At 41.9% G+C, this 11,107-nt stretch overlaps 1 protein-coding gene across 2 annotated transcripts in view; it reads left to right on the top strand.

The window, feature by feature from the left end:
• npc1 (Niemann-Pick disease, type C1) overlaps positions 1 to 9,254 on the top strand; it is a 14,560-nt gene extending 5,306 nt beyond the window's left edge. For both annotated transcript variants that reach the window (XM_031865314.1, XM_031865316.1), the window contains 16 exons: positions 225 to 325; positions 446 to 548; positions 672 to 861; positions 1,086 to 1,268; positions 1,414 to 1,528; positions 1,710 to 1,837; positions 2,078 to 2,212; positions 2,326 to 2,415; positions 2,679 to 2,869; positions 3,063 to 3,178; positions 3,772 to 3,901; positions 4,087 to 4,272; positions 4,779 to 5,010; positions 5,176 to 5,289; positions 5,580 to 5,742; positions 5,860 to 9,254. In XM_031865314.1, the coding sequence (XP_031721174.1) occupies positions 225 to 325; positions 446 to 548; positions 672 to 861; positions 1,086 to 1,268; positions 1,414 to 1,528; positions 1,710 to 1,837; positions 2,078 to 2,212; positions 2,326 to 2,415; positions 2,679 to 2,869; positions 3,063 to 3,178; positions 3,772 to 3,901; positions 4,087 to 4,272; positions 4,779 to 5,010; positions 5,176 to 5,289; positions 5,580 to 5,742; positions 5,860 to 5,939 (2,257 nt within the window). In that variant the 3' untranslated portion in view covers positions 5,940 to 9,254. The remainder of the gene's footprint in view (positions 1 to 224; positions 326 to 445; positions 549 to 671; positions 862 to 1,085; positions 1,269 to 1,413; positions 1,529 to 1,709; positions 1,838 to 2,077; positions 2,213 to 2,325; positions 2,416 to 2,678; positions 2,870 to 3,062; positions 3,179 to 3,771; positions 3,902 to 4,086; positions 4,273 to 4,778; positions 5,011 to 5,175; positions 5,290 to 5,579; positions 5,743 to 5,859) is intronic.
• Positions 9,255 to 11,107: the final 1,853 nt, after the last annotated feature.

Here is an 11,107-nt window from a genome sequence, read left to right as displayed (position 1 = left end):
TGTGTGTGTGTGTGTGTGTGTGTGTGTGTGTGTGTGTGTGTGTGTGTTCTTAATAAAGCACAATCTGACTTCCTCATTGGTTGTCACGCAGTGGTTCTTCATCTGTTATTCTTAACTGCACTACAATTAGGTCAGGTACTGGTGAAAACCCGTACCGATGACTCGGCTAATCTAATAACGGCCGTTATTGTTCAGGCGAGTAACTCTGGTCTTTTCTCCCGCAGTGCTCCAGCATCCCTCAACGACACCACTGTCCTCCACGACCCCTGTCTAGGCACCTATGGTGGCCCCATCTTCCCTTGGCTGGCCCTCGGGGGTTACGATGGTGAGCTGGATTAACACCTTTTTGAGGGCAGAGAAGAATTTGGTCTCCAGTTATTAATGTGGTTGATAACTGAGGACTGTTTTTACGCGACATTTTACAATGAACGTGTCTTCATTACAGAAACCAACTACAACAATGCCACTGCTCTAGTGATCACCTTCCCACTCAACAACTACCTGAACGACTCCGTCAGGGTGGGCAAAGCTCTGGCATGGGAGAAAGAGTGAGACAACCACCTGTTTCTACAGAGAGAGCTCTTTTTAGGCTTCCAAAAAATCACTAATAATGATGTCTTTGCATTGACTTGAATTGTGTTTTTTGTTTTTTTTGTTTGTGTGCATTTCAGATTCATCAAGTTTATGAAGAACTTCAAAAATCCTAACCTGACCATAGCCTTCAGTTCTGAGAGGAGTATTGAAGATGAAATAGACCGAGAGAGCAACAGTGACATCAGTACCATAGTAGTCAGCTATGCCATAATGTTCATCTACATCTCCCTGGCCCTGGGTCACATCAACAGCTGCAGGAGAGTGATGGTAAGAAATTCCTTGTGTCATGCATTTTATTTAGCTCTTAAGTGTCCGTTACCGTAATCCATATCCAAAATAGTTTACAGATAACTCGGTGTAACTCTTCTTTCTTGTCTGTGACATAAGAGCTTGACACACTTCTTTGATTCAACATGCTGGACAACTTCCTGCTACTCGAGCAGCTAAAGGGAGGAACATGACTGATCCTCTGTCCCCTTTTGCCTCTACAGGTGGATTCTAAGATTTCTCTGGGTATAGCAGGGATCCTGATTGTGCTCAGCTCGGTGTCCTCCTCACTGGGGATCTTCAGCTACTTTGGCATCCCCCTCACCCTCATTGTGATCGAGGTCATTCCTTTCCTGGTGCTGGCTGTTGGGGTGGACAACATCTTTATTATAGTGCAGACATATCAGGTAACCTCCACAATCCATTCAACTGTTACATATTAACCCATCTGGTTTAATGCGTACGTTCACCTTAATTACTCGTGCTTTGAATTTATTCACTTGAAAAGTGACATTAAACCTACTAAAAGTTTCCATCTGTGCTTCTGAACAGAGGGATGAGCGGATGCCTCAGGAGGAACTTCACCAGCAGATTGGTCGTATTCTCGGAGACGTAGCCCCGAGCATGTTCCTCTCCTCCTTCTCAGAGACAGTCGCCTTTTTCCTGGGTAAAATACATCACCTATTTAATAGACACGTACACAGGCAATGTGAAGTAAACATTATGTCTTCTAAGTGATAATATGCCACCTTAAATATAAAGAGATTTGTATGGACAGGATTGACTCGGTGCCATAGTTTCCTGGTGAGTCACGTGCTGATCAAAGTGTTGACCTTTTCCTTCTGTAGGAGCTCTTTCCAGCATGCCCGCAGTGAGGACTTTCTCTATGTTTGCTGGCTTGGCCGTTTTCATTGACTTCCTGTTGCAGATCAGTTGCTTTGTCAGCTTGCTCGGATTGGACGCCAGGAGACAGGAGGTGAGACTGGGAGGAAATGAGTGTGACATAAATGATTACACTGGGAGGGGTTAGAGATGGCAGTTTGGGAACTTTGCATGATTTCCTGAAGATTTAACAACTACAAATGTGATAGAAAAGTTTTCATCTCATTTAAATGATTACTCCTCTCACACACACACACACACACACACACACACGATTCAAGCTTTAAATCGGTTACACTTACCCAATGCTGTGTGGTCTGTTGTGTTTGAAAAGGGGAATCGACTCGACATCTTTTGCTGTGCGAAGCTGCCGGAAGGTCAGGAAACGACGACGGACAGTTTCCTCTTCTGGTTTTTCAAGAAAATCTTTGCCCCGTTCATCCTCAAAGAGTGGGTCCGACCGATCATAGTAAGTACCTCAGTGACACTTTGCCGGTATTATTTCAATGCGTTTATTCACTTTGACTCATATTTTTCATCGAGTAGATTAAAGTGGTTTTCTTTTCGTCTCCCTTTGTTCAGGTGGCAGTGTTTGTGGGAATGCTCTCCTTCAGTATTGCTGTGGTGAATAAAGTAGAGATCGGACTGGACCAGCAACTCTCCATGCCTGATGTATGTTTTTGTATTTTCTACCATCGCTCTGTGTTCATGGATTGTGATTGAATCTTTTAATAGATGTGTGCAAAGTAGAATGGTTGTACTATTTATAGTAGCATATATATCAGTGATGTCATTCTATCATCTCACTAAATTAATCAATCAGCAAATTTTCCTTAATGTTGCATTCTTGCATGTCTTTCCCCATACAACATGTGCCTTGGTTAGTGTTTCTGTGCTCATGGAGGTCTACTCTGATGATCTGTCTCTTTATCTAGGACTCGTATGTGCTGGACTACTTTAAGAACCTGAGCATGTATCTCCACACCGGAGCTCCAGTCTACTTTGTGGTAGAGGACGGTCTTGACTACAGCAGTCCAGAGGGCCAGAATGCTGTGTGCGGAGGAGTCGGCTGCGGCAACAACTCTCTAGTCCAGCAGGTCTACAGCGCTTCACTCATCAGCAACTAGTAAGTCCGGGCTATGAAGAAATTACATCACAGGTGGTTTATTTGCGCAAGACAAAGTTGATCATTTGTGCTGCAGGATGAGCCCAGAAGTTAGCTTTGCACTGGTTCCCTCTGGTTCAGATTAGGCGACACTCATGAAAGGACAAATCATCTGTCTGATCTATTCAACTTCACTTCTCCTTTTTACTCCCAGCACAACCATTGCCTTCACGCCGTCCTCTTGGCTCGATGACTACTTTGACTGGGTGAAGCCGCAGTCCAGCTGCTGTCGATACTACAACGCCAGTGAGGACTTCTGCAATGCCTCTGGTACATTTTTATCTAATGTCAACATGCTTTGAACCCTCATTGCCCTGCTGTCACATGCTGCTGTTAGACATTTTAGAGACAGTTTTTCATACACAAAATGAAGTGGAAATAATATTGTTTAAAGCACATAATCCATAGCATTAATGCAATTATTGTTCAAGTAATATGCATTGTATTTAAAACTAAAACTCCGGTATTGCAATACTTAAACTTTATGAATGACTAACGCAAACCTGTTCAAGTTTTCAAAAAGGGAAATGTTGGTATTCTGTTATTAATGTCCCTGGTTAATAAAACGACTGGCATACAGTTAAAAATCACCTGCGTGTCAACAAGATGCAGTTTATTTGAGGAACTGGCAAAACTCCTCGTTCACATGGGATATTTACTGTACATTGAGTTGGGCAATTTAGCTGCATGCAGTTTCAGGAAGGATATGACAATGTTAATAGAGCCATGGTCAGTATTTTTAGTATTGTGTAACTTTTTTTTTTTTTTTTAGTTCATGGCTTTGTCTCAGCACAAATTTGTATATTTCTTCAATCATGTGGGATGGATATAAAAATGAATATTGTTATGATATTGTTTCCCAGTGGTGAATCCGTCCTGCGTCCACTGTCGGCCCATGACTCCCGAGGGAAAGCAGCGGCCAGAAGGAGAAGACTTCATGCGGTTTCTACCCATGTTTCTGTCAGACAATCCAAACATCAAGTGTGGAAAAGGGTAACTTCATAGCTCTGCTGATGATTGTACTTTCTCTCTGACATGTCATTGAATACTTTCACTTTAACGTCTGTTTATTATGTTGTTTTTAAGAGTATCTCAGCACAGTTGTACCAGTTTCGTTGTGGTTGGTAATGTCCCCCTCACGTATCTCTCTCTCTCACAATGCGTCAATGCTCCTCCAGCGGCCATGCAGCCTACGCCACAGCAGTGGACCTGTATCCCAACAACACCGGGGTCGGAGCCACTTACTTCATGACTTACCACACCATCCTGAAGGAATCCCCGGATTACATACACGCTTTAAAGATGGCCCGAGTCCTGGCTGATAACATCACTCAGTCCATTGGCCACAAAGTGTTTGCCTATAGGTAAGTCCTGTTTCACTACATGTAGTGCTCTCTTTAATAGTATACATTACATTATAGTTATTGTGGTTTTTGTGACCTTAAGTAGGTGTTTCTCAGTTTCCCCCACTGCCACTGGTTCTTCTTGTTGAAGTGTTCTAAGTTGAAATACTTGTTCCTGAGGTTTTTCTTGTTTTCAAGTCAATGTTCAAGGACATTGCAGGGAGGAGGGGGAGGGGGAGGGGGGGGGGGGGGGTTGTTAAGTACGTCACAGATAAGCCCACAGCAAAGAAGACATTATAAAAGGCAATATAGCTGATGTTTGACCTCGAGTCCCGAATTCATCTTGCTTCCAATAAGTTGACTTACGAGTCTGTATGAGTAATGCACGACAGGATAATTCCAAAGATAGAATCCAAAAATGAATCGCAGTACAAAGACATCATGTTCTGTCCATTTCAAAATAGCAGTTGTCAGCGCTCGTTAAGGCGTGTTCTCTGAATTGTATTTTCCTTCTCTTTTTCTTACAGCATCTTCTATGTGTTCTACGAGCAGTACCTCACCATTGCGCATGACACGGCTGTGAACTTGAGCCTGTCCCTGGCGGCCATATTTGTAGTGTCGACCGTGTTGCTGGGCTTCGAGGTGTGGTCGGCCGTGCTCGTCAGCGTTACCATCGCCATGATCCTGGTCAACATGTTTGGAGTCATGTGGCTGTGGAACATCAGCCTCAATGCAGTGTCCCTGGTGAACCTGGTCATGGTGAGAAGCAACATGGAACACCGGAATGTTATCCTGAGCACAAAAACAAACGTGTTTTTAGTGAAGCAAGAAAAAAAAAAAAAAAAAAGATTAATGTTATCATTATTGGTCAAATTTTAACATTTCTGCCTTCACCACTGAGTTGCCTCCTGTCCTCTGTTGCAGTGCTGTGGGATCTCGGTGGAGTTCTGCAGTCATATTGTGCGAGCGTTTTCCATCAGCGTGAAGAAGAACCGAGTGGAACGGGCTGAGGAGGCCCTGGCTCACATGGGCAGCTCGGTAAGGCTCGCTTTACTACTCACCAATTTCACCAGAGGAAGCTTTTCCAATACATGCAAGTCAGGAGCTTTTAGTCTTGAACATGTTTTTTGTAGACTGGTAATGTGGATATCGGTGTAAATAAGCTCGTGGGGCAAAATAAAGTAATTTTTGTGAGGAAAACCTAATTTACATACAGTAACACATACACATTTAACTGAACATTTTTTTTTTTAAATAAAATGATTTGCTTCTCTGTACATTAATACAAATTTTGGTCATCATCTTATGACACTGGTTCATTTTCGCAGGTGTTCAGTGGGATCACACTAACAAAGTTCGGAGGAATCACGATCCTGGCTCTTTCCAAGTCGCAGATCTTCCAGGTCTTCTACTTCAGGATGTACTTGGCCATCGTGCTGCTGGGGGCCACGCACGGCCTCATCTTCCTACCCGTGTTGCTCAGTTATATCGGTCAGTAACGTTGCTCGTTTAAAGGACTAGACACGAAGCATACAAGATTCTACCACAGATTTCATTTTTGAATTAAATCTAACATGTTCTGATTTATTCATTTTTTTTCTTTCACAGGTCCCTCGGTGAACAAAGCGAAAGTGTTCGCCGCTAACAAGCGCAACGCTGGTACAGAAAGGGAGCGCCTCCTCAACTAGTAGCAGGCTGTCTGGGACAATGAACAATGAACTATTTGTCTGAAAGAGACTGTGTGGGTGTGAGCACAAGCCATTTCTCTGATTACTGACACACTAATCATCATCGTCGTCGTCGCCACTACTATGCACGGATTTAACTCAGGAATAAACTTGTGAATAGGGAGTGCCAGAGGACTAGTCCAACTGCAAACCTACAGATTTTCTCAACAGACTTGGACACCCCCCCCCCCCCCCCCCCTCCTCCTCCTCCTCCTCCTCCTCCTCCTCCTCACACTACAGTAAAAAGGCCTGACTTCAGCATTTTTAGCATGAGCAATAATTCCTCTTTGATTGTGGAAGTAGAGGAGACCCCAACATCAGTTTACAGACAACCTGCAGTCAGTTCCATATGCTATGAGCTATTGTGATTGGGAAAACTCAAAAGGGTAAAACTGGTTAGTTTTTTCATATTTTTTTGTATATATATATATATATATATATACATACACACACACACACACACCAGAAATGATGTACTGGTGTGGGACTTTTGTTGAACTATTTGATATTATGAATCATGGAACACGGCACACAGCGGAGCTAACGGATAACAATATCACGGGCCCTCATGATACCTGGCATCAACATCGTACACGGGGTTCACACACTGTATTCTAAAGCAGGACAGCTAGACGTAGCAATAATGTGCTTCCTGTGCCACTTTGGACGCTAATGTTTTCACTCCATCACCAAATGAGGTTTGTGTTTTCAGCTTAATGGGTTTTTGGTTCACATCCATGTTGGGAGAGCAGTGAAGGAAGAAGAGGTTTTGATTTCTACGTGGATGTGGACGTAAACACCCTCAAAACTGAAACCTCAAAACTCGGTGTTGCTTGTTGCTCTCCAAACTGCATCCTGCCATGTCGTTTATTTCCACATTGGAAGCTATTTAAATGATCTGGAGCAACATTTCATTTTAGAGCTAGTTGATGTGTCTTAAGTGTCCTTTTTGAAGTGTTTGCAGAACTATATTGCTTTTACTAAAACCCTGTGTGTGACATCAGTCAAGATACATGTGGATGCCAGGTGAAGAGGGTGCTATAAGGCGATTGTGCGAGACGTTTTTTTTAGTTCCTGAACAGAACATTTGTTGTGTAAAGAGGAGCTTTACTGTAAATGGCTTACACAGGGCTAATTTCGACGTTTTCATTCGTCAGCTAGAGTGTGTTGGTATAGAAAACGGTAGGGTACAGTCCTGAATTTTTCATTCCATTTAAGTTATTTTTTTGTTTTAACCATTACCATTTTGTTACCATGCATAGCTTTCTTAAAAACAAAACGAACCCTTCCAGTGATGTTTCAAGTAAAGGCATCGCTTTGTTTTCAAGGAAAACTAAAAAACATCCCAGAGCCATGGGCGTCACCGGCACCACAACACGTCCCAGATGATCGCCAACTAGTTAAATTTGAAAAGGGTTGTGACATCAGTGGAAGAGGATGTTAATATTTTACCCAAGCTGCTTAATATCTGCTGGGGTCTTAAAGGAACAGTACCCTTCCTTGTTTGTAGTTAGGTTTTTTCCTTTTTTTGGAATGTAAGAAAGAATTGTCACTGCAGTTTAAACCTAAATGTGAAAGAAGTTTCTGAGCAAACGACTAAATAATTTGTATCGTGATTAACGAAGAATTGTGCTTGTTAATAACAGTGCTGTACATTGATAACGACAAATCATCTCTGACATTAGACAATATCACTGTGGGGAAAAGAGACTGAACCAAGCATTGAATACTTTAGATTTTAACCCTTTTAACGGATATTAAATACCTCTCAGAAAAGTATGTGCTGCAGCCTGCCTCTCCTTGGTATTTGTTGTGGAATTACATGTTATTTAATATGATAGTACCCTAGTTAGAATGGGGTACATAGAATAAACACTGAAAATATTCCCATTAAGTGGGACGTCATCGTTCAGCTCCTTGTTTAAGGTTGGTGTAACTGCAGTGGATGCTTCTGTTGCATAGAACAGACAGTTATATTCAGACTGACCACTGAGTGGCGCCTGAATCTGTTCATGGAGCTCTGTCTGCATCGTGCTCTCAGTAATGTAGTGGGAGTGAGCTAATTGTTATGTCTTGAACAGCAGCAGTCTTGCCATGCTCTCACATAGTCGGTGAATTTCATTCCTGCAGGGTGCGAAAATTTCAAATGCCAACTCTACAGAGCATATGAACTGAGGGCATCTTAATAGAGCGGCTTGTTCGGGGTCTAAATCTGCAGCTTTTGGGATATTTACGCCAAAACTTTGACAGCACATCAGTCACTCGCACCCCCATTTGAAAGTGGCTGCCAAAACCCGCAGCAATGTACTTCCTCCCAGCGTGTGTTGTGTCTGTCTGTCCAGCCCTGCTGTCACACAAGCCTCCAGCTCATGACTTATTTGTCCGCTGCCCTGTGAGAGCGGGGACTGTTCTTTGAATCTCGCTGAGATATTCATTTCCTCTGCAGGTCTGCTGTGCTGTCTGCAGGGGAGGAGGATATACCTGTTGTGAGAGCACTGTTATGTAAGACTTGCGAGGTCCGCCTCTCACCAGACTCTGACCTATCCCCAACTTTTGTCATGTCGCAAAAGCACCTAAACTGCAAGTTCAACATGGTGTGAAACACATTTTAGGATCTAAAATAGAAACTGAATTGAAAGCTGACAAATATAACTGAATACAATAAGGTTACGCTCACATTGTTTTGGCTACAAAACAATCGGAAATGAATAGCCCCGCTCATGAGTATTCTGAGGATTGTATTGTATTTTTATGCTATTTTAGATATCAGGTGATGAAATATAGTGTGTATGATGAAATACACACTATACTTTTTTTTTTTTTTTTTTTTTTTTAAATACAATACTTGATTTTTGTTTATACATAGTTTACATTCTTATGACCTTATTGACATACTATACTATGACTTTTTTCAAAATACCTTTCTTGATAAGCTATGCTATAACGTTCGATTTTTTTAGATTTTTTTTGGACAGGTTATACTATGACATATTTTGACATCAATGCTATGACTTTTTAATTACTTTGACATATTTTACCGTGACTTTTTTCGACGTACATACACATTTTATGACTTCATGGCATACTGTACTATGATTTTATGACACACACTAACATTGTTATGGCTTACTGTGCTGTGACATTCTTATGACATCTGCTTCTGAAACTCGTTGGGTAAAAGTACGTGGACTGTGCTCTTTTCAAATCAAGTCCTATGTATGTCCACTAGCCCTTCCCTGTGCTTCCTCCCACATCAATAAATAAGTGTAAGAAGCGTTTAATGTTCTGCTTTGCGTCACTGGTTTTATGTTACAGTGAGTTCAGTTGACTCTGAAATAGACTCTTGGGGTGGAACAGAAGGGATTGGGTAGCCTCGTCAAACACAACGAGAGGATCAGATTTTCAGGTCAACCTGCAGTGGTTTCCCCTCGTCTTGACCACGGTCCACGTTGCCGTTAAAGTGAAGAAAGAAGTCTGGGGATTTGAACAGATATACTTGCCTGTTAAGCTTAGAAACATGCCTGTACTATATGTACATTTAATATTTGTAATAAATGTATGATTTGTATAGTCAAAATTGTAATATTGCTGCAAAAGAGAATCCATGATTAAGGAAATCAAACAGTTTCACACCCATGTTTTTGGTATTTAATGTGCCACAATCCACTTCCTTGTTTACAAACTACTATAAATGGCGGAAAAGCCCTGAGTCACAGTGTCATGACAGGAAGGGGGCAAAATGCCGTTTCAGCCAAATGTTATTTTAAAGGGAAGAGCAATAGGCCGCAGCTTGCCCTAAACGACGGTACACATATTTTCACAATGAGGGTCACTTCTGTGTGAGCAGGGCTCAGGAAGGGCTGTCAATAGACCCCTTTATGAGGCGGTGCAGGGGGAATTAGGCCGTCAATGGAGGGGACTAAGCCACGTATGCCATGTGTCCACACTCGACCCTGTTCTGTTTGTTGTGATGGCAGCACGAGACCGGTGTGACTGTGGGCCTTGTTTATGTTGGATGCGTGTCGGGAGAGTTCCCTCTCGATGAGAAACCGACCGCTCAGATTGCATCAGAGCAACAGGTGCAATCCATTTCTATAGTCAAAACTTCTGGGGTCACACCTGAGTTACTGTATTGAAACAATGAGTCTTAACAGTTTAAAATATGAGTTGTGCATTTGCAAGACAGAGGTTTCATAATCCTTACCAGGCTATAGTCTCGGGGGACAAGTTTCCAGCTACCCAACGGTAGCAACAACCAGGAGTCTACTTAGCCTCCCAGCGAAGTAGACTCCTGGTGGTGGGGAAGACAAAATGAAAATACAAATCACTTTCTCAAGTCTACCACTTTGGATTTAATTCATTAAACAAACTATTAAAACGTACATGGATCATACAGGCCCCGGTTAGTGAGAGTAAACACAAAGATGGCTGATGCCAACTATAGGTCGATGTCACATGTGAAGATTATAAAAAGGTAGCAGTGGGTTTTTTTTACCTGTTCTCAGAGATTCAGCTTTTTTAAAATCTTGCATATCCTGCTGTTGGCTTTTTTATTTGTGTATATATATATATATATACTCCAGGACCCCGTAACATCACTGTTGGGTGTGAGTTCAGGTGCAACAAACAGGCTTTAAACCTTCCACCAGAGAGAGCAGCAAAACACTGCTTTTCAACCTGGTGTTAAGTTACATTGGCTTCAACTGTGTGTTCACACAAAAGGCGTGAATTGAGGCAGAGAGGGTAGTTTTCCGTTCACTCAATAATACACGCTACATCAGGTGAAGCAAAAACATGTCAGAGTCTCGTTTTGATTGAACAAGCAAAGCAATTTATTTACAAACGTACACAGGTAATAAGTGTCGCCCATGAGTCTTCAGTGTGCATCTTTTAGCGAAATCTTTGGGCTTGCAAACAGAAATAAGATCAGTATTTTCTCACCTTAAAATCAGCACAATTCTTGCTTTTTTCAACAATTTGGTTTAATGTTGTGATCATTTCAGCTAAAATATCATCAATACTTGGAGCAGCATTAAATACCTTTTTTTTCTTCTCTCAATACTCTGTGGTAATGTGTGAGACAATTTCAAGATAATCAAAACAAAAAAATAAAATCAAGTTGAGATACA

The sequence above is a fragment of the Anarrhichthys ocellatus genome, unplaced genomic scaffold (assembly GCF_004355925.1).
Source record: "Anarrhichthys ocellatus isolate YVR2014 unplaced genomic scaffold, GSC_Weel_1.0 scaffold32, whole genome shotgun sequence".
Taxonomy (NCBI): domain Eukaryota; kingdom Metazoa; phylum Chordata; class Actinopteri; order Perciformes; family Anarhichadidae; genus Anarrhichthys; species Anarrhichthys ocellatus.
This window is presented reverse-complemented; position numbering and strand designations above follow the sequence as displayed.